The following is a 24,853-nucleotide window of genomic DNA, read 5'->3' on the forward strand; positions in this document are numbered from 1 at the left end:
ACAGAAAAAGAGAGAACAAAAAAAAAACAGAAACAAAGAACAAGGGCAACAAATAGAAAACAATAACAAGATATATGTTAATCCAACTATATCAATAATCATGTTAAATGTCCATTAAAAGAGATGGTCAGAGTGGATCAAAAAAATAAGACACAACTATATGCTATCTACAAGTAACCCACTTTAAATATAAAGGCACATATAGATTAAAAGTAAATAGATGAAGAAAGATACATCATGCTAGCACTAATCAAGAAAAAGTGGAAGTCATTATATTAATTTCAGACAGAACAGACTTCAGAGCAATGAAAGTTATCAGAGACAAAGAGGGGCATTACATAATAATAAAGAAGTCAGTTCTCTAAGCAGACATAATAATCTTTAATGTTTATGTACCTAATAAGAAAGCATCAAAATACATGAGGCAAAACCTGACAGAACTGCAGGAAGTAGATGAATCTACTATTATAGTTAGAGGCTTCAATACCCCTCTATCAAAAATGAACAGATTCAGAGGTGGAAAATTAGTAAGGACATAGCTAAACTCAACAACACCATCAGTTGGATATAACTGACATCTATAGAAAGATATGCCAGAGCTTTTTCTGAAAGCCAGTTATCATTGTAAATTGAGATTAACAAACAAAAGAAACAGAAAATATTAGGAAGTACAAACAGTGAATGGGAACATATGGTTTTGTTCACTTCTTGATGAGAAGAATAAAAAAAAAACCCATTTGGGTCATATTTTTATTTTAACTGATAAGATGAGATGACATGATGCTAAAATGAGATTTTGGAATTTGCTTCAAATAGGGTTACCCTGAATGTTCTAAACAAAATAAATGACTTGATACAATTGCTTGTTTATTCTCTTTCTCCAATAACCTTATTATGAACTCTGTTTTATCCACCAGACTTCCGGAAGAAGTCTAAGACAAATATTTTTCATTGTTCTTGATACTCTGCATTTAATGGCTATTAAAGTCCCAAAGAAGTTATAAGATTTTCCAAGTGTGATCAATACAAATTCTAAAATATAAAAAGATTTATCTATAAAAATGAGAATACATGGAATATTATGTCTATTGGTTATATCAAATAAGCAGATCCCACTAGATCTGGGAACATGAAGCGTAAACGTACAGGCACATCAGGTATTATTTTTTTATGAAGTTTTATTTACAATAATGTAGATTGAGGTTGGTGTGATAAATATGTCACATTGGATTAAATATAGGTTAGTTGTCGAGACCAAATTGAAACTGAACTTTTCAGAGTTTTAAATACTTATGCCTTTGCTTTTAGAGCTTGCACATAAATTGGCGATATTTTACTTCTCAGATATTGATCCTACACCTTGGGCATGCTGCCACCAGGGGGAGGTAGTGTGCTGCCATCTTCTGGTCATAAAGGCAACTGAGTGTTTCTGAGTTTCAAAATGGTGACATGAAGCTCTTCCACAGATATGACTTATTGTCTATTCTTTAAATAAGTATAAAATGATCTTTTAACAAATATAAAGTGGCTAATTCTTTAGGATATTTGAAACATATTTCAATCATGCATTCTTTTTATTAAATACCGATTGACTTTTATTTCCTATGTATTTTTCTATTTATAGAGAAAGATCATAATCCTGCCCTATCACACTGTGGTTGATAGTGTTTATTTTCCTTGTATCTCTTAATAAAATTATATTAAATGTGAAAGTATGGTTGAATCCATTTTTACCTAACATTTAATTAAAATATTTTCCCAAGTATTCAAATAAATTTCATAATTAATAATTTAATATTTATTTTCAAGGTTTTCTATTAGGTGGATATACCATAATAACCCTAAATATTATTTATCATACACCGAACCTGCCATATGCCAGGTGCTTCGTATGCATTGTATCTGAACTTCACAACTTTGGTAAGTAAGTATTGTTATCCTCATTGTACAAGTAGAGAAACTGAGGACAAAGTCACACAGTCAAGGCTAACCTGACATTCAAACTCAGTTGACTCTAGAGCTTTTCAGCATTGAGCTGTCTCTAGAAAGCATTATTATTTAAATATTCCACTATTTTTTAGAATTTGCTTCAAATTTATCACTTTTATAAATAATGTCATAAACATCTTTAAGTATTATATCTTTTTTCTCCTTTTAGATTATTAGTTTTGCATGGCATTATTGGGGCAAAAACTTTGTATGTGAGTGCCTCTTGGTATATATTAACTCCTAACTTTTAAAAAATTTTATTTCAATAGATTTAGGGGGTACAAATGGGTTTTTGTTACATGGATAAATTGCATAGTGGTGAAGTCAGGGCTTCTAGTGTGTCCATCACCTAAATAGTGTGCATTGTACCCAATAGGTAATTTTTCATCCCGCCAACCCCCCACCATTGTGAGTCACCAATGTCCATTATACTACTCGGTATGACTATGCATACTCATCACTCAGCTCCCGCTTACAGGTGAGAATATGAAGAATTTGTTTTTGCAGTCCTGAGATACTTCACTTAGGATAATGGCCCCCAGTTCCATCCAAGTTGCTGCAAAAGACATTATTTTATTCTTTTTCATGGCTGAGTAGTGCTCCATGGTGTGTATATGTGTGTACATACCACATTTTCTTTATCCACTCATCAGTTGATGGACACTTAGGTTTTCATATCTTTGCCATCATGAATTGTGCGGTGATAGACATATGAGTTCATACGTCTTTCTGATATAATGACTTCCTCTGTGTAGATACCCAGTAGTGAGATTGCTGGATTGAATGGTAGGTCTAAGTTTAGTTCTCTGAGGAAACTTCATACTGTTTTCCACAGAGGTTTGCATAATTTGCATTCCCACCAAGAGTGTATAAGCTTTCCCTTTTTATTGCATCCATGCCAACACCTATTGTTTTTGCCTTTTTGATATTACCCATTCTGACAGGAGTAAGGTGGTATATCATTGTGGTTTTAATTTGCATTTCCCTGATGACTAGTGATATTGAGAATTTTTTTTCTTATGTTTGCTGGCCATTTGTATATCTTCTTTTGAAAAATGTCTGTTTATGTCTTTTGCCCACTTTTTAAAAATTTCAGAATATTACAGGGTACAAATGTCTTGGTTACAAGGATTGCTTTTGTACTAGTTGAGTCAAAGTTACAAGTGTGTCCACCACCCAGATAGTGTACATTGTACCCATTAAGTATTTCACCCATCGCCTTCTCCCCCCTCCTACCTGCTTAATTTCTGCCGAGTTTTACTTCCATCTGTGTACATGGGTGCTGATAGGTTAGTTCCAATTTAATAGTGAGTACATGTGGTGTTTGTTTTTCCATTCTTATGATATTTCACTTAGGAGAATGGTCTCCAGTTCCATTCTTATCATTGGAAAAGGTATTAATTTTTTTATGGCTGAGTAGTACATGGTATACATTTACCACATTTTATTAATCCACTCATGAATTCATGGGCACTTGGGTTGATTTCACATCTTTGCAATTGTGAATTGTGCTGCAATAAACATTCTAGTGCAAGTGTCTTTTTGATAAAAATACTTTTTTTCTTCGGGTAAATAGCCAGAAGTGGGATCAATACTAGGATCCCACTGGATCAACAGTAGGTCTACTTTTAGTTCTTTGAGGAATCTCCATACTATTTTCCATAGAGGTTACACTAGTTTGCCGTCCCACCAACAGTGTATAAGTGTTCCTTTCTCTCTGCATCCATGACAACATCTATTGTTTTGGGACTTTTTGATAAAAGCCATTCTCACTGGAGTTAGGTGATATCTCATTGTGGTTTTGAGTTGCATTTGCCTGATGATTAGTGATGTTGAGCATTTTTTCATATGTTTGTTTGCCATTAATCTCTCTTCTTTTGAAAAGCTTCTGTTCGTGTCTTTTACCCACTTTTTAATGGGATTGTTTTTCTTGATTTGCCTGAGTTCTTGGTAGATTTTAGTTATCAGCCCTTTTTTCGGATGTATAGCAGGAGAATATTCTCTCCCGTTCTGTAGGTTGCCTGTTCACTCTATTGATTGTTTTGTTGGCTGTGCAGAAGTTAGTTTAATCAAGTCTCATTTACTTATTTATTTATTTATTTTTTTGAGGGATTTTTTTTTTTTTTTTTTTTTTTTTTTGAGACAGAGTCTCACTCTTTTGCCCGGGCTAGAGTGCGATGGTATCATCCTAGCTCACAGCAACCTCAAACTCCTGGGCTCAAGCAATCCTTCTGCCTCAGCCCCCCGAGTAGCTGGGACTACAGGCATTTGCCACCATGCCTGCCTAATTTTTTCTATATATTTTTAGTTGTCCGATTAATTTCTTTCTATTTTTAGTAGAGATGGGGTCTCGCTCTTGCTCAGGCTGGTCTCGAACTCCTGAGCTCTAACAATCCTCCCGCCTCAGCCTCCCAGAGTGCTAGGATTACAGGCGTGAGCCACCGCGCCCAGCCTCATTTACTTATTTTTGTTGTTGCTGTATTTGCCTTTGGGATCTTCATAAGTTCTTTGCCTAGGCCAATATCTAGAAGAGTTTTTCTAACATTTTCTTCTAGAATTCTTATAGTTTCATGTCTTAGGTTTAAGTCTGTGATCCATCTGGAATTAATTTTTCTGAGTGGTGAGAGGTGTGGATCCTATTTTAATCATCTACATGTGGCTATCCAATTTTCCCAGAACGATTTATTGAATCAGTATTCTTTTCGTCAGTGTATATTGTTGTCTGCTTTGTCAAAGGTCACATGGCAACATGTGGATAGTTTTATATCTGGATTCTCCATTTCGTCTATGTCTCTATTTTTGTGCCAGTACCATGCTGTTTTGGTTATTATAGCTTTGTAGTATAGCTTAAAGTCTGCTAAAGTGATGCCTCCTCATTTGTTCCTTTTGCTTAAGGTTGCTTTGGCTATTCAGGATCTTTTCTGGTTCTAAATGAAGCATAGAATTATTTTTCCTAGATCTCCAAAATATGACATTGGTATTTTGGTGGGGATTGCATTAAATCTGTAAATCACTTTGAGTAGTATGGACATTTTGACAATATTGATTCTGCTGATCCATGAGCATGATATGTTTTTTCATTTGTTTACATCATCTGCAATTTTCTTCCTCAGTGATTCGTAGTTCTCTTTGTAGAGATCTTTCACCTCCTTGGGAAAATATATTCCTAGGTATTTTATTTTCTTTGTAAGTATTGTGAAAGGCATTGAGTCTTTGATTTGATTCTCAGCTTGACTGTTGTTGGTGTATAGGAATGCTGACTTGTGTATGTTGATTTTGTAACCTGAGGCTTTGCTGAGTTTATCAATTCCAGAAGGTGACGGAATCTCTTGACTGAATCTTTGGGGTTTTCCAGATATAAGATCATATATGTTATAGGCAAAGAGTGATAGTTTGACCTATTCTTTCCCCATTTGGATACCCTTAACTTCCTTCTCTTGACTAATTGCTCTGGCTAGGACTTCTAGCACTATGTTGATTAGAAGTGGTGACAGTGAGCATCCTTGTCTTGTTCCAGTTCTAAGTGGGAATGTTTTCAACTTTTCCCCATTCAGTATGACGTTGGCTGTGGGTTTGTCATATATGGCTTTTATAATTGTGAGATATGTTCCACCTATGCCTATTTTGTTAAGAGTTTTTATTGTGAAAGGGTGCTGAATTTTGTCAAATGCTATTTCTGCATCAATTGAGATGATCATATGGTCTTTGTTTTGGCTTCTGTTTATGTGGTGAATCACATTTATGGATTTATGTATGCTGAACCATCCTTGCATCCCTGGATGAAGTCCACTTTGTCGTGGTGAATTATTTTTTTGATGTGCTCCTGAATTCGGTTTGCTAGTATTTTATTGAGGATTTTTGCATCTATATTCATAAGGGATATTGGTCTGTAGTTTTCTTTTTTTGTTTTGTCCTTTCCTGGCTTCAGTATTAAGGTGATCTGGCTTCATAGAACAGGTTGGGGAGAATTCCTTCCTTCTCAATGTTATGAAATAATCTGTGCAGTATGGGTACCAATTCTTTTTAGGTTTGATAAAATCTGGCTGTGAAACCATCTTGACTTTTTTGTACTGGAAGATCTTTTATTGCTGCTTACATTTCGTTATTCATTACTGGTCTGTTCAAGCATGCTATTTCTTCCTGTTTTAGCATTGGGAGGTTATGTGTTTCCAGGAATTTGCCCATTTCCTCTACGTTATTGAGTTTTTGTGGGTATTTTTATAGTATTCACAGATTTTTTTTTGCCGTAGCAGTTGTAATATCTCCTTTTTATTTCTGATTGAGCTTATATGGGTATTTTCTATTTCTGGTTAATCTAGCAAGAGATCTATCAATTTTATCTTTTCAAGGAGCCAATTTTTTGTTTCATTAATTCTCTGTATTATTTTTTTATTTTTAATTTCATTTAGTTCTGCTATGATCTTAATTATTTTTCTTCTGCCGGGTTTGGGTTTGGTTTGCCCTTCCTTTTCTAGTTTCTTGAGGCAATTCATTAGATTGTTGATTTGTTATCTTTCTGTCTTTTTGATGTAAGTGGCTAAGGCTATGAATTTTCCCCCTTAGGGGTGCTTTTGCTGAATCCCATAGATTTTGATAACTTGTGTCCTTTTTGTCATTTACTTTCAGAAATCTTTTGATTTCCATCTTGACCCAATAATTGTTAAGCAGTAGGTTGTTTAATATCCATGACTTTGTGTAAATTGAGTGTTCCTGTTGGAGTTGGTTTCTAGTTTTATTCTACTGTGGTCTGAGAACGTATATGGTATGATTTCTAACTTTTTTTTTTTTTTACTTTGTTGAGACATGTGGCCTAAGATGTGATTAATCTTAGAGAATGTTCCATATCTTAGAGAATAATATATACTCAGTAGTTTTGGGTATAATATTCTATAAATGTTAGGAGCATTTGCTCTAGAGTCACGTTTAAATCCAGTGTTTATTTCCTGCTTGGAGGATCAGTCCAGTTCTGTCAGTGGGGTGTTGACATCCCAGCTATTGTGATGCTTTTGTTTATCACTGTGTTTAGATCTCATAGAGTTTGCTTTGTGAATCTGGGTGTACCTGTGTTAGGTGTATAAATATTTAGGATTGTCATGTCTTGTTGAATTTCTCCCTTTACCATTATATAACAACCATCTTTTTCTTTACTATTGTTGATTTGAAGTCTATATTATCTGATATGAGAATGTCTACACTAGCTAGCCATTTGCATGAAATATTTTTTTCCATCCCTTCACCTTGAGTCTGATGAGTCCTTGTGGGTTAGATGTGTTTCCCGTAGATAGCAGATACTTGGCTTGTATTTTTTTTAATCCATTCTGCCAGCCTACGTCTTGAGTGAGGAATTCAAGCTGTTCATATTTATTGAAAGAATTGATAAGTGGGGTGCATTTCTGTTCATCCTGTTGAGTAGAGCCATATTTCTTTGTGTTACCCCTTGAACCATTACTTTATATGTGCTCTGAGCTTTAGCTTTTGGGTGATTTTACACTGGTGGGTGTCTGTTGTGCTGATCAATGTACAATGCAGATGTGAGTACTTTCTGCAGGGGAGGTCTGGTCTTGACAAATTCCTTCAGTGTTTGCTTGTCTGAAAAAATCTTTATTTCTCTCTCATATAAGAGAATTATTATTATTATTAGAATTTTTCAGGATACAAAATTATAGTCTGGTCATTATTCCATTTAAAAAGATTGAGGATGGGGCCCCAGTCCCTTCTGGCTTCGAGGGGGCTAAATGTAAGGCCTCAGTTGAGAAGTCTGCAGTTAGCCTGTTGGGTTTTCCTTTGTAAGTCACCTCATGTTTTCACCTTATGACTCACAGGAGATCCTCCTTCATGTTCCCTTTGGCCAGTCTGATGATTATGTGTCATGGTGATTGCCTCTTTGCCGTGAATCCCCCAGGTGTTCATTGACCTTCCGGTACCTGGCTATCTAAATTTCTAACAAAACTAGGGAAGTATTCCTCAATTATTCCCTCAAATAGGTTTTCCACCCCTTGCGTGTTTTCTTCTTTACCCTTAGGGATGCCTATGATTCTTGTTTGGCCTCTTTACATAATCCCATATTTCTTGTAGGCTTTCTTCATTCCTCTTATTTCTCTGTTCTTTATCTTTGACTGATTTGTTTAATTTGAAGATGTTGTGTTCAAGTTCTGAGATTCTTTTTTCTGCCTGATCTAGTCTATAAATACAAGACTTTACGCTGTGTTTTGTTTTTGCTTGAGTGATTTTTCATTTCCAGAAGTTCTATTTGATTTTTTTTTAATAATTTGAGTTCTTTAGTGAATTTTTCATTCATTTCCTGTATTGTTTTTATGGTTTCTTTGTGTGGGTTTTCCATTTTCTCTTGTGTTTTGTTGAGCTTCCATATAATCCATATTTGGAATTCTCTGTCATTTCAATGTTTCATTTTGGTTGGTATCCATTAGTAAAGAGTTGTTGTTTCCTTTTTGGGGTGTCCTTTCACACTGATTTTTCATACTTCCGGAGTTCTTTCACTCACTCCTTCTTATCTGGTCTCTCAATCCAGTCCTGGATGTTCTATGCCTGGCTTGTGGGCCTATCCTCCCATTCCCAAAGTTCAATCTCTGACCGTGCTGGGGAGAAGAGTGCTGGCCCTGAGTTTTCTATGGGATGTTTAAACAGGTTTGATGCTCCTCTTGGGTTGCCACTGTCCTGCTGTCTTCACCTCTTCCCAGCAGTGAGAATTCTGTTGGGTCCCCCAGCTTAATCTCCAAGATGGCGGGTGGGAAATATGAATCAGCCATGGCCTGTTTGCTTGAGTTGGAAGACACTATCACGAGCTATAGAGTTGTTCTCCCTGTCATTGGTTGATGATTGTGGGAAAGAGCCAGCTGCTGAAATGTTCTTTCGTGCCTGTGGTAGGCTCTGGTCCCCCAGGTGGAGTACTTGAGTGCCCCAAGTTTTAGGAGGGTCCGTGTAGCTCCCAGGGGGTTGCTTGATCTCTACTACCACTGCAGTGAGCAGAGGAGCAAGGCAGTTTGTGGCTAGCCTGCAGGAGCCTGAAAGGCTTTGCAAAGCCCTAGTTGGACTCAGAAGTTGCTTTTCCCGCCATCAGGGGGAGCTGTTGAGGGGTCAGGACAAACTCCCCAAACTGGGAAGACTGCTCACAGGGGAGGGGGCTAAATGCTTGAGTGTTAAGGCCCCACTCTTATCCAGTAGTGCAGTTTTTCTGCAGGTGGGGTGGGCACTCCCCAAAATCCCTGCTCCCTGGACCCCCATAGCACACTCCTCTCAGTTCAGTCCACATGTGCTCCCTCACCACCCAAGTCCAGCTCTCAAACCTCCCCTTCATCTGTGTGTCTGACCCACTAGCATGTGTCTCCATGAAAAGCCAATGGGCAGGGAGTTCCCAGATTGTGTACCCCTGTTCCACTACAAGTCCTCAAAGGGAGAGGTCTGTGGGGACCTCAGCCAGGAGCACGTGCCCACCAGAGAGAAGAGTCTGCTCTTGACCTTCTTGGCACAAACTGCTCTCCCTGTTGTAATGAGTGGGGGAGGGGCCACAGCGCCCTGTCAGTTGGTGTGTCTGAGTGTGAGGCATTTGGTTGCCATGGAGCCAGAGGCTGGGCCATTCCTTTCCAAATACCACCCCTTATCCAATGTGGCGGTTCTCCGGTGGGGAGGATGGGCACATTCACAGATCCCCATTCCTCAGCACCCGGCCACTCTCCTGTTAGATATGTCTGCGTGGGCTTCCTTCCCACCCGAGTCCAGCTCCCAGACTTCTCCCGAGTCCCCCTGCAACCCTTCTCATGTCCAGGGAGCACAAGGACTGGCTTGCTTATCTGAGTTGCCAGAATGCGACTCTCCCAGTAGGCAGGAAGTTCCCAAATTGTGCACCCCTATTCCACCACAAGTCCTCAAGGAAAGTGGTGGGGGCCCCGCTGTCTGTGGAAACCTCAGCCTAGAGTGCGCGCCTGCTGGGGAGAAACTTCCGTTTGTGAACTTATCAGCTCAAACTACTCCTGCAATTGTTATAGGTCGGGGAGAGGCTGCAGCTCCCGGTCAGCCTGAGCTCAAACTGCTTTCTCAGTTGCCCTAGTTAGGGGAGGTGCAGGGGAGGAAGTGTCTGAATGGAAGAAAACGAACACTCCGGCCTCTCGTGTTTCTCTCCTTCCTGGGGGAGCCCCTCATGGACTGCCCAAACTCCTAGGACTCACTAGTTCACCCCACTATTCCTTACTTGCTGCTGTGCCTGGGCTCATGGAGGATGGAAAAGCCTTCAATAAATGTAGTGTCTCACTGTTCACTGAAGGCATGTAGGAGGGGGATTGCCTACTTTTTAATGAGGTTGTTTTTGTCTTGCTGATTTGAGTTCCTTGTAGATTCTGGATATTAGTCCTTTGCTGGATGTATAGTCTGTGAATATCTTCTCCTATTCTGTAGGTTGTCCATTTACTCCATTGATTAGTTCTTTTGCTGTGTAGACATTTTTTAGTTTAATTAAGTCCCATTTTGTTTTTGTTGTATTTACTTTTAAGGTCTTAGTCAAGTTCTTTGCCTAGGCCAACATCCAGAAGAGTTTTTCCTAGGTTTTCTTCTAGGATTTTTATGGTTTCAGGTCTCACATTTAAGTCTTTTATCCATCTTTATTAACTTCTAATCTTTTAAACTCACATTAAATTTTAAATCTGACACTTTCCAGCTTTCCTAAGGGAGCTTCAATGTCAAAGCTCCTTAGGATTTGCTTCCTTTCTGCAACAAAATAGTCCTAACTACAACCATGTCATCAAAGGTTTTTGGTTTTAAGGATGTGTGGGTGAAGGGACAATGCAGGAATCCTTCACATGCTGACATGTGTAAGAGGCATCATTCACCATAAGGAGTAGAACCAGCATGAATGGGTGAAAGTTTCAAGAAGGTAGGTTTCTTAACCAATCTGGTAACCACTGAAGTATAGGAGCTTTCCAAAATTGGAATGAGCTACTGTGAGCTCCCTGTCACTGAAAGTATTTAAACAAAGACAGAATGATCACTGAGAGAAGGCTCAGGTGATTCTAACATGTGGTCAGGGCTGAGAACCTTTAGAACTAACAGTTCTCGAACTCTAATGTGATGTCAGAATCATATAGAAAGCTTATAAAAAAAATTCAAATATCACTTTGGGTTGGGGGGTTGGACAGAGATCATAATCATTACTTTTTGGGTTGAATCTGCCTTTCAGATGGTATCTCAGGTGCTTCTCTCTCAGTTATCTGAGCACTATACTCTGAGAAATCTGTTCTAAGCTTGTTCTAAGATATTGGTTGCCACAAAGGGACAAGAAAGGTTTTGTTTGTTTGTTTGTTTGTTTAAAGTTAAGAAGGTAAAATCTGTTCTAGCTGTGTTTCCTTAGTACTAATCCTGAGTACCTGCATGCCCTTCTGTCATATTCTAATTTTCTGGAATTCTGTATTGCTAAAATCATCCCTCTTTTCCTTTCTTAACAGATCTGTTGTTTCTTGGTTCCAATTTTGCTATCATTACTGGGCCAAGAATGGAAAACAACTAATAAGGTTGGGTACAGTAGCTCACATCTGTAATCCTAGTGCTCTGGGAGGCCAAGATGGGAGGATCACTTAAGGTCAGGAGTTTGAGACCAGCCTGATCAAGAGCAAGACTCGTCTCTCCTAAAAATAGAAAAAATTAGCTGGGCATGGTGGTACACTCTTGTAGTCCCAGCTACTCGGGAGGCTGAGGCAGGAGCATCACTTGAGCCCAGGAGTTAGAGGTTGCAGTGAGCTATGATGATGCCACCACACTCCAGCCAGCATGCTAGAGTGACCTCAAAAAAAAAAAAAAAAAAAGCAACTAATAAATCCTGCGTGAGCAAAAAGGACCACAGGAACAGCTATGGGAGAGTAAATAGTCACTAAGGTCAGGGTCTCTTCGGCAGCCTGAGTGTCCCCCTCCACGTTCACACTGCAACAGACAATGCTAGCTGACCATGGTCTTGCTTCTCAACTACCCAAGACTTGTCAGAATGTGTAAGATTTAGTATGAGAGACACAATGTATCTGTTCAAAATTTAGGAATTACTAGAAAGCAGGAAAGCCAAAAAAGGTAACAAAGTTAACAAAGGCAAGGAAAAAGTTGAAGAGAATATTGGAAAATCTTTTCAGAGAAAAGATAATTTAGAAAGATAATGACTTCCACTTTGTTTCAAAAATAAATTCTCAATAGTATCTATTTAACTACTTATTTATAACATATTTATTTAAATTATTTAAATAGGTTACATATTCTTTCCTGAACTGCATATTTATTAAGAGGTCATCAATGAATACTAATCCCAAACCTGAAACTATTGTAAAATTAAATAGATTTAATTATTAACCAACCATATAATTATACTTACCATTAGCATTTATTAAAGAATTTATATTACATGAAAACACAAGAAAAGTCAATAAAATTATAGAGTAAAATCCTTTCTCTAAAGTATTTGAACAAGATGTTGTTCTTAGTAGTTGCCAATGAGTCAGAAGTTCCTAAAGATACTGGGTGGAAGGGTCCTAGCTATTTGGGCTTCTATGATCTAGACACTGAATGAGACTTTGTTGTGCTGGGCTGACAAATATCGTCTGTATATTTGGATGAATAGTTTTCTCTCTTTGACTTAGTTTCTTTATTTTTATGTGGGGATGGAAATATCTACTTTTTTCCTGGGGGGGGGGGGGGGGTGAAGGAAATTGTTCCTGTACCATGTACAGTCATGTGTAGCCTAACGACGAGGATATATTCTGAGAAATGTGTCATTAGACGATTTTGTCATTGTGTGAATATCAGAGTGGACTTACAAAAACCTAGATGGTACAGCCTATTCCTCCTAAGCTACAAACCTATACAGTATGTTACTGTACTGAATACTTAGCACTAGTAACACAATGGTAAGTATTTATATATCTAGACATAGAAAAGGTACAGTAAAAACATGGTATAAAAGATAAAAATGGTGTACCTGCATAGGGCACTTACCCTGAATGGAGCTTGCAGGACTGGAAGTTGCCCTGGGTGAGTCGGTGAGTGAGTGGTGAGTGAATGTGAAGGCCCAGAACATCACTATACACTACTGTAGACTTTATAAACACTGTACACTTAGGCTACACTAAATTAAAAATTTTTCTTTGATAATAGATTAACCTTGGCTTCCTATAACTTCTACTTTATAAACTTAATTTTTTTTAACTTTCTGAATCTTTTGTAATAATACTTAGCTTAAAACACAAACACATTGTACAGCAGTAGAAATATATTTCTTTATATCCTTATTCTATAAGCTTTTTGAGTATTTTTTACTTTTTAAACTTTTTTGTTAAAAACTAATACATAAACACACACATTAGCCTAGGCCCACTCACGGTCAGGATCATCAATATCACGGCTCCCTCCTCCACACCTTGTCCCACGGGAAGGTCTTCAGGGGCAATAACATCCATGGAGCTATCATCTCCTATAACAATGCCTTCTAGAATACCTTCTGAAGGACCTGCCTGAGACTGTTTTACAATTAAATTTTTTTTATAAGTAGGAGGAGTACTTTATGATGATAAAAAGTACAATATAGTAAATACTAGGCAACAGGGATTTTTCAGTTCCATTAATCTCATGGGACCATCATATATGCAGTCTGTCATTGATTGAAATATCACTATGCAGCATATGATTGTAATACTAAATATTTAATATGTCAAGCCAATGAAATATATAGGCTATAATTCTTTCATGGTATTTCTTTTGGTATCACCATTATTTTTATGAAAATAGGCTTATTAATTCTTGACCTGCTAACATTTGAGAATGCAAGGAAATCTGCTCAAGCTAAAGAATCATACATTACAAATTCAAAAAAGAATACACACTAAACATTTCTGCAAACGTGCATCTCGAATGTTCTTGTTCATTGTAGGTCACTATGCACCATCCCCTCCCTAGCTCAATGAACAATTTGCCTGTCTATACCTAAAAGGCAACAGTTCTGGGATTTTTTTTTCTTGGCAGGAATACTTGGAAATTTTAAACAACTTAAATATCAACTGACTTATGTTCCTCTTACCCTTTCATGGAAATGTCAAGCATTCTTATATTCAATACTAATGAACAACCACCAATTGTTTTAATTTCATTATTTTCTCAACTGAAAGAGTGCTTACAGAGCACAGAAATAGCGAGGCTTTCTTTTTATAGCTCTCCAACTATAAAACAAGTTTAGATTGAGAGACTAAAAAATCCAACTTTTCCCCCTGAATAGAATTCTTTTGATTAAATTTGCCTTCTTTATCCACCTCCCAATTTCAAAAAAAAAAAAAATTGGCCCCAAAGACAGGATTTAAAACCAAGGACTTGGAAAGTCTTCAAGAGGTCACTCAAGTCATTTGCTTATCTCTAAGCAGGACTGAATTATATATATTTGCACTGTCAGAAATCTACCTACTCTTAAAAACGGCCAGAGGAAGTTCTGCCACCTTAAATGGTAACAAATTCTAGGAGAGAGAGTTTGGCTTTCTCTCCCATACCCGGGCACAGCACACAGCACGCCACAACACAAAACCTGAATTGCAATCATTTTCAAATTTAATCTAAATAGTGTGACTTGCTGAATAAACTCTTCCCCTGACTTGCTACTCTAGGGGAAGAAGGTTAGAGGAGATTTTGGAAATAACATTTGTCCTTTTAGCAATAAATGTCTGCTTTAGTTCACTAAATGACATAATCTAGATTTAGGTATGTAAATGTGTCTCCCAAAAGAACATAGCTTTCTTTCTCGATTCTGAGGAATAGTTTAGTATTATAATAGTAGATGAAAGTTGAAGATGTGGTCCTGCTGTTGCTATATTAGAACAACAGGGAGATCCAGATGTGACCCTCAGCTCATGGAGGCTGGTTTGGAAAGTGTGTGTGGGGAGAAACACTCACCATGCAGACTTGTGATCTGGTACGGCCACAGTCACAGGGCGAGGGGCTACAGTCAGGGCAAGACAGTGCCAAGTCCTTGTTCTGTGGAGTATGTTCTTTGGCTGCAGTTCCCAATGCTTTATGGCTGTTCTGACACTTGAAAACCATGGCAGGGATCTCTGTCACCTACGCCTCTTTTCTAGAAGTTGTGTAACCTTGTTCAGGGACTGTCCATTCTAGGGCATCAAGGGAAGAACTAGCCTTGTAACCAACCATTGTCACCATGCCATCTCATACTCCTTGTACTGAAAATGACTTCCTAATTTAGTTTGATATTTCTAATTGTATTTATGTGGAAACAGCTTTGCTGGTATCTGTCTCAGTGTGCCTGAGAGAACTGTGTACTTACCTACTTAATCTGTACTGATTATGGAACTCTCTTTCCTTCACTGCATTATATTCATTTTGATACTTGAGAAGTTGTTCTCTCATTTTGGAGACCTCTGTGGAGAATGCTTCTGGAAATTTATCAGCTTGCTGTAGGTGAAACTGCTGCTGTTGTATTTGCTCAGTGAAGCGTTTGGCATTCTGTAGCAGCTGGACCTCTGACTCTTGTGTGCTGGGTAACATGAAAACAGATTTGCACGATGAGAAGTATACACCCTCAATATGCTTAGTGTCTCACTGGGGGTCTAGCGAGGACAGCTGCTCCCCATTCCTGGGTTCAATTCAACTCAGTAGTATTTTTGTGCCAAATAAAGTTGGCCCTCCATATCCGTGGGTTCCCATCCATGGATTCGACCACCCACAGATTGAAAATGTTTTTAAAAAATTTCATCTGTACTGAACATGTACAGACTTTTTCTTGTCATATAGTCTCTAAACCAGTGGTCCCCAATCTTTTTGGCACCAAAGACCAGTTTCATGGAAGACAATTTTTCTACGGAATTGGTGGCAAGGAGGCAGAGCTCAGCAGGTGATGCAAGCAATGGGGAGTGGCTGTAAATACAGATGAAACTTTGCTTGCTGGCCTGTCCGCTGGTCACTTCCTACTGTGGGGGCTCCCCTCCCCCAGTTTTCATGGAAGACAATTTTTCCAGGGACAGAGGGGGCAGTGGAGCTCCACTGTGGATCTCCATGGCCCAGGGGGCTGGGGACCACAGCTCTAAACAATACAGAATAACTATTTACATAGCATTTACATTATATTAGGTATTATAGGTAATCTAGAGATGATTTAAAGTATACGGGAGGATGTACGTAGGTTCTATGCAAACACCACACCATTTTATATCAGGGACTTCAGCATCTGTGGATTTTGGTATCTTGTGAGAGGTCCTAGAAACAATCCCTCATCGATACTGAGGGACGATGTACTATACGGCATGTAGCATGTCCCTGTACTCTGCTAGGTGCTAGCAGGTAAATAAGGCTCAGCTTCTGGCCTCAAGAAGTTTGCAATCTAGCAGAGAAGAAGAGACATAGATAGGTGACTGGAATGCCAGGTGACAAATACTACCACTGGTGTCTAGATCAAGACACTTGGAGATGACAAAGAAAGGATTACATTCAATGAGAACGTGATATTTGCACTTGACTTTGAAGAATGATCATGACTTTGTAGGAGGGGGTAAACGATAGGGGAACTTCCCCAGCAACCCTGGCCTTCTTAAATTCTTCTGACATGATTGCAGGAGAATTTTTTTTCCCTTAGTGAACTAAGAAAAGACATAAATTTTTCTAATGGCACTTCACTAGGAAACTAGGAAGAAAAATTCCCTTATGAAATAATGGACATAAATTAATTTACAGATTTCTGATCCTAACTTGGATGCCTCGCTAGAGCTGGACTTGAATGTCACAGTGGAAGGCGATCCTTACAACTGTAATTATATGCTATGGCTTTGGCTCTATCTAGGGAAAGGGGCTAAACATCTGGCAGAGGACGTAGAAATTGGACTTGGTGGAATCCCCAGTATCTTCTAGAACTGACCTATGCCCTGGCCCTACCAGGAGACATGATTCTTCTTTCCCAGAAACCCTCGTATGAGCTACCTGTCCTAGTCAGAAGCAAGCCCTTGCCATTTCCTGTTTTAAAGCCAGCACTCTACTTTCGGTGTAAGCTCCCCACCCAGTTCCCCCACTAAGAGAAATCTTCAGAGATGCCCAGTGACTTGATTAAGCCTGTCTCAAATGAAATTGCCAGCTCCACTCATTTTCCCAGGCTTTGAAATGTCATTTGCTCAATGGCATCTAGCAAAACATTTACTAGGACGTACCATGTTCCGGGCACTGTGTTAGATACCAAATGGCAACAACAGCAGCTACAATGACACCATAAATCATTTCCATTAATGAAAGCTGAAGTTATTCTCTTACAATTCAACTTCCTTAAATGTTAATATACTTTGTAAATCTAAAGTTATCTGATCTCCTTAATGTCAATCTTCAACTGTTGGAATTGTAAGGTGTTGGTCCAGGCCACAGTGCCTGTTTTCCCACAGAAAGAGGAGGACGAGGTGGTTAGGGTTCCAGCCAGAACACAAATGGTAATTTAACCAAATGTATAACACTTGAAATATAGTGTCAACAGAGGGGAATTTAAAAGCTCTTCTGACATGGTTTCTAAGGAAAACTCATTCAGTTTCAGTTCAATATTTCCAGCCTGTATCTCCCCAGCTGCAGCTCCAGAAGCTGAGTGGAGGGTCCACTTCATCATGCCTTTCCCATCCACCGGGCAGTGGGAGAGAGAGAGAATTGTGGGTGCTTGTAACGGCAAGAGAGGGAACTAAGGGGGCAAGAGGAGGTAAAATGTGGGTAGTAGAAGGAAGTAACTGTTCTGCAACACTACCTGGAAGCAGGAAGAAATAATGCCATAGCCTGGGTCCTGCATTGCTATTCGTCACTGGGGCCCAGGGAGCTGAGTTGTGGGCCAGGGGAGGAGAAAGTCAAGTCAGAGCACCCTGTAATGTTCTACTGGGCTCTAGATAAGAGCTGTTCAGAGGGTGAGAAACGCTGCAATGCTTCTTGAATCTACAAAGAGGCTTGGAGGGATGCCCTCAGATCTGTATGGAGTTTTCTTCCAGTTAAGTGCAGTGTGCGGTGTATTGAAAAAAATGACTCTAGACTTTCCATTTAAAGCCTCAAAATCACGGAGTTCTCCCTAGGAGCAAGTCTTAATCGATGAGGGGTGGAAACTGGTGGGCAAACATCCCAGTTTCCTCACTCTTCAGCGAGAGACTTCTGATGTGTGTCGTACACAGACACTCAGAGGGTCCTTTGCGAGACTGCGCCCCGGTTGTACGCAGTGTCACCCTGCAGATTGACACATCCCCCTCTGGATTCCTGCCATCCTTGTCTCACTTCCGCACTTTCTCATGATGCTTTCTTACATCACTTCTCAAACCACGTGAACTCACATGCTCGCCTCAGGGTCTGCTTTTGGGGGAATGCAAATATGGATAGGTCTTATCACAAGGAAGAAATTTAAAGATGATAAAACTTGTCTCCATATTGATAAATAGCATACCTCACCACGGTATCATGCAGCAAGGTATACTTGGCTTTTAACTCCGCCATTCTGGTTCCAGGAAGTTTTCCTGTAGCATGTAACTAGCAAAGAGAACATAAGGTCACTATTAATCATCACTCTCTTTAGGCTTAAGCAGGATATACAAAGGACACATGAATATTTTATAAATATTTCAGTTAAACATTAGAGAGGATGCACGAGAGGCAGTGTGGTACCTTGGAAAGATGCTGGGTGTTTGGAGAAAAGAGTTCTAGTTCTACTCTGCCCTCTGTAAGTTCTGTATTCTTGGGTAAGTCTTTTCACTTCTCTAGGCTGTGATTTCTTCATCTGAAAAATGAGTTCAATTCTTCTAATTCTCAAAAACCTCTATTTTGAGGTTTAGCAAATAATCTAAATAGTGTAGATTACTAGGATGGCCATTTGTAAGTTGAGAAAATGAATAATTATTGAACACCTATTACGGGTAAGTGTTGCTCATCAGTTATTTTCTTTTCAAAAATGTTTTGTGAAGTAGAGATTATCATCTCCATTTGAAGCTACAGTTCAGAAAATTTCGGTGATTTGTTCAATGTTGCAGAGCTAGTTAAAGGCAGAGTCAGAATTTAAATGCAGGTGGTTCAGCTCCAAAAACCCATGATCGCTCCCCGGTACCACGGCGCCTCTGCCTCCACTGTCAAAGCAGCATGAGAAGTCTACGCAGTATATGAAGAGGCATTATTTGTTCCTTTTTCATTTCTGATAAAAGAACTTTTGACTGGCTCTCTGAATTAGGTGATAATTAGTTAATGCACATAACAGTATTAAATACTAAGGTTCTACCTTATTAAAACCATAATGCAATGACCATTTGTATTAGCTTTTACTTTAACTGAACCGCTAGTGACACAGTATCGAAAAATAGGACTGAAGAAAAGATTCGTGATTTTTACCACCCTTCTGTTCTTACCTCCAAAATATTTCTTGAATCCATCTACTTTCCCCTCCCTTCCCTGATCCCAGTGTCCAAGTCACATCATCTGTCAGCTGGGCCACTGCAAAACCTCCTGACCACCCTGCCTCTGTTTCCACTCAGGGCCCCCGCCCATCTACTTTCCAGGGAGATCTTTTTAAAACTTAGGCAAAGTCATGTTCTTCTCGGTTCTCAAAACCCTTCCAATATAATAAAATCCCAGACCCTTGGTATTCACGCCCCTGAGGTCCTGCATGACCCTGCGACCCTCCTGGCCTCCTTTCACAACACCCTATTCTAGCTCGTAGTGCTTCTGCCATGCTGGCTGCCTTCGATTTCCACAAAGACATGAATCTCTTTCCTTCTCCAAGGCCTCTGCATCAGCCCTTCCTCAGTTTTCCCTCATTTTGCTCCAACTCCTTCTTCACACCTCAGCTTAAATGTCAGTTCATAAGACCTTCTCTGATGTCTAGATCTAAGAGATACTCACATATACTCCCCCACAAAGAACTCCATACTTAACATACGACATTAGAATCCACAATTATAAATTTATTTAGGTGATTAAAAAAATTCTTTTTTACTTCCCCAGCTATGTAAGGCCCACGAGGAAGGACCTGGGTTGCCTTGTTCCTCAGCCAGTGTAGAACCCCAAGCATGGCGCTTTGTAAACTTATATTCATTAGCAAATGAATAAATGTAACTGTCGAAATGCGTAAGTCTGAGTTTACAACTGAAGTTTCATGGTCTTTCTACCCAAATCTGGATAGAAAAACATTAAATGCACTATGAAACTGTTTCTTCTTTTGAAAGTGTTGGGATCTTTCATGAGGGCCATATTAGCTAGTGCCAGGCCTGGGTTCCAATCCCCACAACCCTCATTTTTATCTGTGGGTGAAATATAGTACACAGGATCTTTAAGACCTTTGAGGAGGCTCTACCTCCCACTATATCAAATATCTTAAGATGTAGCCATACATCATCTTTGACATAATTTATATATATATATATATATATATATTTTTTTTTTAGACAGAGTCTTGCTCCATCTCCCAGGCTAGAGTACAGTGGCTTCATCATAGCTCACTGCAACCTCAAATTTCTGGACTCGAGAAATCACCTACCTCAGCCTCCCGAGTAGCTGGGACCATAGGTGTGTGCCACCACACCTCCCTAATTTTTCTATTTTTTGTAGTGATGGAGTCTCACTCTTGCTCAGGCTGGTCTGAAACTCCTGGTCTCAAAAGATCCTCCCACCTTGGCTTCCCAAAGTGTTAGGATTACAGGTGTGAGCCACCACGCCCTGCCATACATGTAACTTTTTAACTGTCGAATTGCTGGTAGTAAGTTATGTTACATTTTACAGATATTTAAACATATTTGTTTTGGTTCTGTAGTTTTCTCTCTGTATTTTTGAACTGATATATAACTTATTTTGGGTCTCGAACATTTTCATTGGTTTTGGAAAGGGTACAGAGACCATAGGCATGATACCTTTAAAGTCTAATAAGATAAAAGAAAAAAAGCTTTGCATATATAGACACTCTTAAAGGAAAAACATTGCTGGGAAAATGTTATGAAAAGGTAAATGTATAAGCGTGTATTTGTATCTGTATGTGTGTACGATGAAGGCCAAGTAGGGGCTGGTCTGTAACTAGCCAACCAGCCAGCATCTGGAGGGGAACCACTAGGTAAGGTAACTGTGGGCTCGTCTATTCAAAAACACGTACAGTATTTAGTTTTGTTCTTAGGCTGAAAAGACCATTACCTCCTACCTGCTGTTCCCTGTATAACAGAAACAGAAACGAACATAACATGGGCCCTGCCCTAAGGTAGCTCAAAGTTTGAGGAGATAGACAAAAAGAAATTACAGAATACTGAAACTATACAGTTTTATTGTTAGTAAATAATTGGATTTGGCTTTTTGTAATTATTTCATTTATATTGTAAGTTCAAGCAATTAAGTACAATTATAAATTATAGACCCCTCCTGGGGGTGGGACTTCCAAAATGGTGGGGTGAAGAGCTTGAGGAATTCTCTCTCTCAAAGCAACATTGATTAAACTGGTAAAAATAACCTGAGACAACCATTTAAAGTCTCTGGAAATTGACCTATGGGCATACAAAAAATTGAGGAGCATTTATTCAACAAAATCTACTGAAACTCAGTAAGAACAGTCAGAAAGTGTGGCATTTGAATCATGAGCCACATCCACCACTGCTGGGCTTCATATTCTGGGCAGGCCTGGCAGACAGTAAAGTGCCTGTCTCCTCTGCTTTCCTGTTGCTGAAGATCTATTCCAGGTGGGTGGGACAGCCGCTGCAGTACTCGTCCCCCTGGCTGCCCTCCTGCCCCAGGGGTGGCTGCAGCTGCTCAGCAGTGCCCATCCCCCCTCCCCAGTGTCCTGCTCTGCAGGGAGTCTCTGGGCAGGGCAAACAGGCAAGATCAAAGTTTCCCATATCCCCAGCTCCTGCTTAGTAACACCGAGGCTCTGACCAGGGTGGGGACTGAGCAAGCTGTGAGGACTTGCAGCGCTGCTTGACTTGGTTTGGAACAAAGTGTAGAATATCCATGCCTAAGAGCATAGTCAAAAATAATAGCTATCGCAAGGGCTAACAGAGGAGGCTGCTAGCTTTGTGATATCAATAGAGGCAGAGCAGAAGTTTAATAGAGAAATTGGGGTGAGAGAGAGTAAAAATCACACTCGATACTGATGGTCTAGGAGGCTGTGGAAAAGCCCAAGGTTGTGACCACCCAAGAACAACCAGACAAGGTATTTCCAAGCTATCAGTGCCCGAGTGGCACTATAAACTCCCTGAACTTTGAAAGTGGTCCCCAAGCCACACACAGAGCTGATGGAAAAGGATGAAAACCTTCCTGGCTCAGAGGGCTTAGGCACAACCACAACCAATCAGTGGTTGACCCAGGGGCAACCCCCAGGAAGTCAAGCTTAAAAATAAAAACAAGGAAAAAATATCAAAGCAGGAACATCAGAGGCTATGCACACATTGCGGGGAAATACACTTCACAGAATTAGTCCAGCCAAGTCACTAAACAAATAAACATAAGAACAGTAAAGATACCAAAGTTACAACAACAAGAAGCCTAGGAGGATCAGAATCCAGAGTTGCTACAATATATTTTCTAAAATGTCCAGTTTTCAACAAAAAATTACGAGACAAGCAAAGAAACAAGAAAGTGTGACCCCCTACACAGTGTGATCCTTTGTTTTTTCGTTTCTCTTTTTTCAAACACAGGAAAAAAATAGAGGCAGAAACTGCCTTGGGGAGAGTGCAGATGTCAGACTAACAAAAACGTCAAAGCAGCTATTATAAATATGTTTGCAGACTGAAAGGAAACCATGTTTAAAGAACTAAAGGAGAATATGGTGAATATTCGTCAAATAGAAAATATCAATAGGGAGAAATTTTTAAGGAGCCAAATTGAAATTCCTAAGTAGAAAATTATAATAATTGAAAAACTCACTAGAGGAGTTCAACAGTAGATTTGAGCAAGCAGAAGAAGGAGTGAACTTGAAGACAGTAGAGATTACAGTAGTTCTCGCTTATCCTTGGGGCAGACGCTCTAAGACCCCCAGTGGATGACTGAAACTGCGGATAGTACCAAACCCTATATGTGCTATGCACAAAGTTCTTTTCCCCTCCTCACAATTTCACAGGTTGAAGATTTGCTCATGTCACAGGTCTTAGCAATCTCAGCATATGATTTTTTTTCCTCTCCTTATTAAGTCGAGAACTTTCACCTCTTCACTTAAAGAAAGCATTTTATGGTCTCTCTTTGGCATATCCTAATTGCCTTGTGCTCTGAGGCCATTATTAAGTGAAATAAAGGTTACTTAATACAAGATCTGATAACTCCGATGGCTACTAAGTAATTAACAGGCTGGTAGTGTCTACGGCATGGATGTGCTAGACCAAGGGATGATTCACGTCTCAGGCTGCATGGAGCAGGACAGCATAAGATTTTATCATGCTACTCAGAATGGCACAAAATTTAAAAGTTATGAATTGTTTCTTTCTGGGATTTTCCATTTAATATTTTCAGATCATGGCTGACTGTGGATAACTGAAACTGCGGGAAGAAAATTGTGGACAAGTGGGCACTGCTGTATATAATTTGAGGAACAGAGAGAAAAAGCATGAAGACACATCAAAAGATCTTCACAGAAATGAGGGACACCTTTAAGTCCACCAACTTACATGTAATGGGAAAACCAGAGAGAAAAGGAACAAAAAATATTTGAATAAAAATCTTTCCAAATACGATAACAAAGCACTAATCTACACATCCAAGAACTCAATGAATTCCAAGCAGGATAAATAAAAAGATATTCACACCCAGACATATCATGGTCAAATTGCTGAAAGCCAAAAATAAAGATAAAATCTTGAAAACAGCAATGAAAAAAACCCAAAAAGCCAGCTCATTACATACAAGGGAATCATAATAAGAGTAACAGTTGATTTCTTATTGAAAATAATGGAGGACAGAAAGCTACAGAAAGGAAAAAACTCTAGCTGTCAATTGAGAATCTTGTCTCTATTGAAAGTATTTTTCAGAAATGAAAGGGAAATAAAGACATTCCCAAGATAAGCCAAAATAGAATCATTTCTGGAAGATCTGCCTTATAAGAACTACTAAAACAAATTCTTCAGGCTGAAAGGAAGTGACATCAGACTATAACTCAAATCCACATAAAAAACGAAGCATGTACCCAAGCAAATTGAAAACATATGCTCATACAAAAACTTAGACACAAATAATTACAGCAGCTTCATTTATAATAGTCAAAAAAGGAATCAACATGTCCGTCATTTGATGAATGGACAAAATGTATATATCATAGAATGTATATTATCAAAATATATTCATATTATAGAATATTATTCAGCCATGAAAGGGAATGGAGTCTTGATTCCTGCTACAACATGGATAAACCCTGAAATCTACATGCGAAGTGAAAGAGACCAGACACAAAAGGCCATATAATGTGGTATTCCATTTATATAAAATATCCAGAGTAGGCAAGTCTACAAGATAGAAAGTATATTTAGTGGTTGCCTACAGATATGGCAGTTGGAGGGAGGGAGATGACTGTTAATGGGCACAGGGTTTCTTTGGTACAGTGGGATTATTCTAAAATTAGAACGTGATGATTATACAACTCTGTATATATACTAAAGACCATTGAAAACATTTCAAAAGAGTTTTATGGTATGTAAATTATAACTCAATAAAACTTAAATTCTTAAATGTAAATTATATTAGAAATCAAGATTTTCAGTGTAAAAGATATACGATTATAAAATCGAAGAAATAAGTGAAAACACTATAAAGTTAAAATTGAATTGTAAATATGAGTATAAACTCATGATTAAAAAAATTTTCAAGCTTTGTCCATTGGAATGGTCTAGAAATAATGCCCCGTCCGCAACAATGAGCACTCCCAATACCCACACTGTGG

At 38.9% G+C, this 24,853-nt stretch overlaps 1 protein-coding gene across 1 annotated transcript in view; it reads right to left on the minus strand.

The window, feature by feature from the left end:
• CCDC146 (coiled-coil domain containing 146) overlaps positions 1 to 24,853 on the minus strand; it is a 165,436-nt gene that overhangs the window by 46,741 nt on the left and 93,842 nt on the right. The window contains exons 3-4 of the mRNA XM_012650344.1: positions 18,416 to 18,498; positions 15,296 to 15,505 (exon numbers count right to left, since the gene is read on the minus strand). Of these exons, the coding sequence (XP_012505798.1) occupies positions 15,296 to 15,505; positions 18,416 to 18,498 (293 nt within the window). The remainder of the gene's footprint in view (positions 1 to 15,295; positions 15,506 to 18,415; positions 18,499 to 24,853) is intronic.

The sequence above is a fragment of the Propithecus coquereli genome, unplaced genomic scaffold (genome assembly GCF_000956105.1).
Source record: "Propithecus coquereli isolate 6110/MARCELLA unplaced genomic scaffold, Pcoq_1.0 Scaffold32, whole genome shotgun sequence".
In the NCBI taxonomy this organism is placed as follows: Eukaryota; Metazoa; Chordata; class Mammalia; order Primates; family Indriidae; genus Propithecus; species Propithecus coquereli.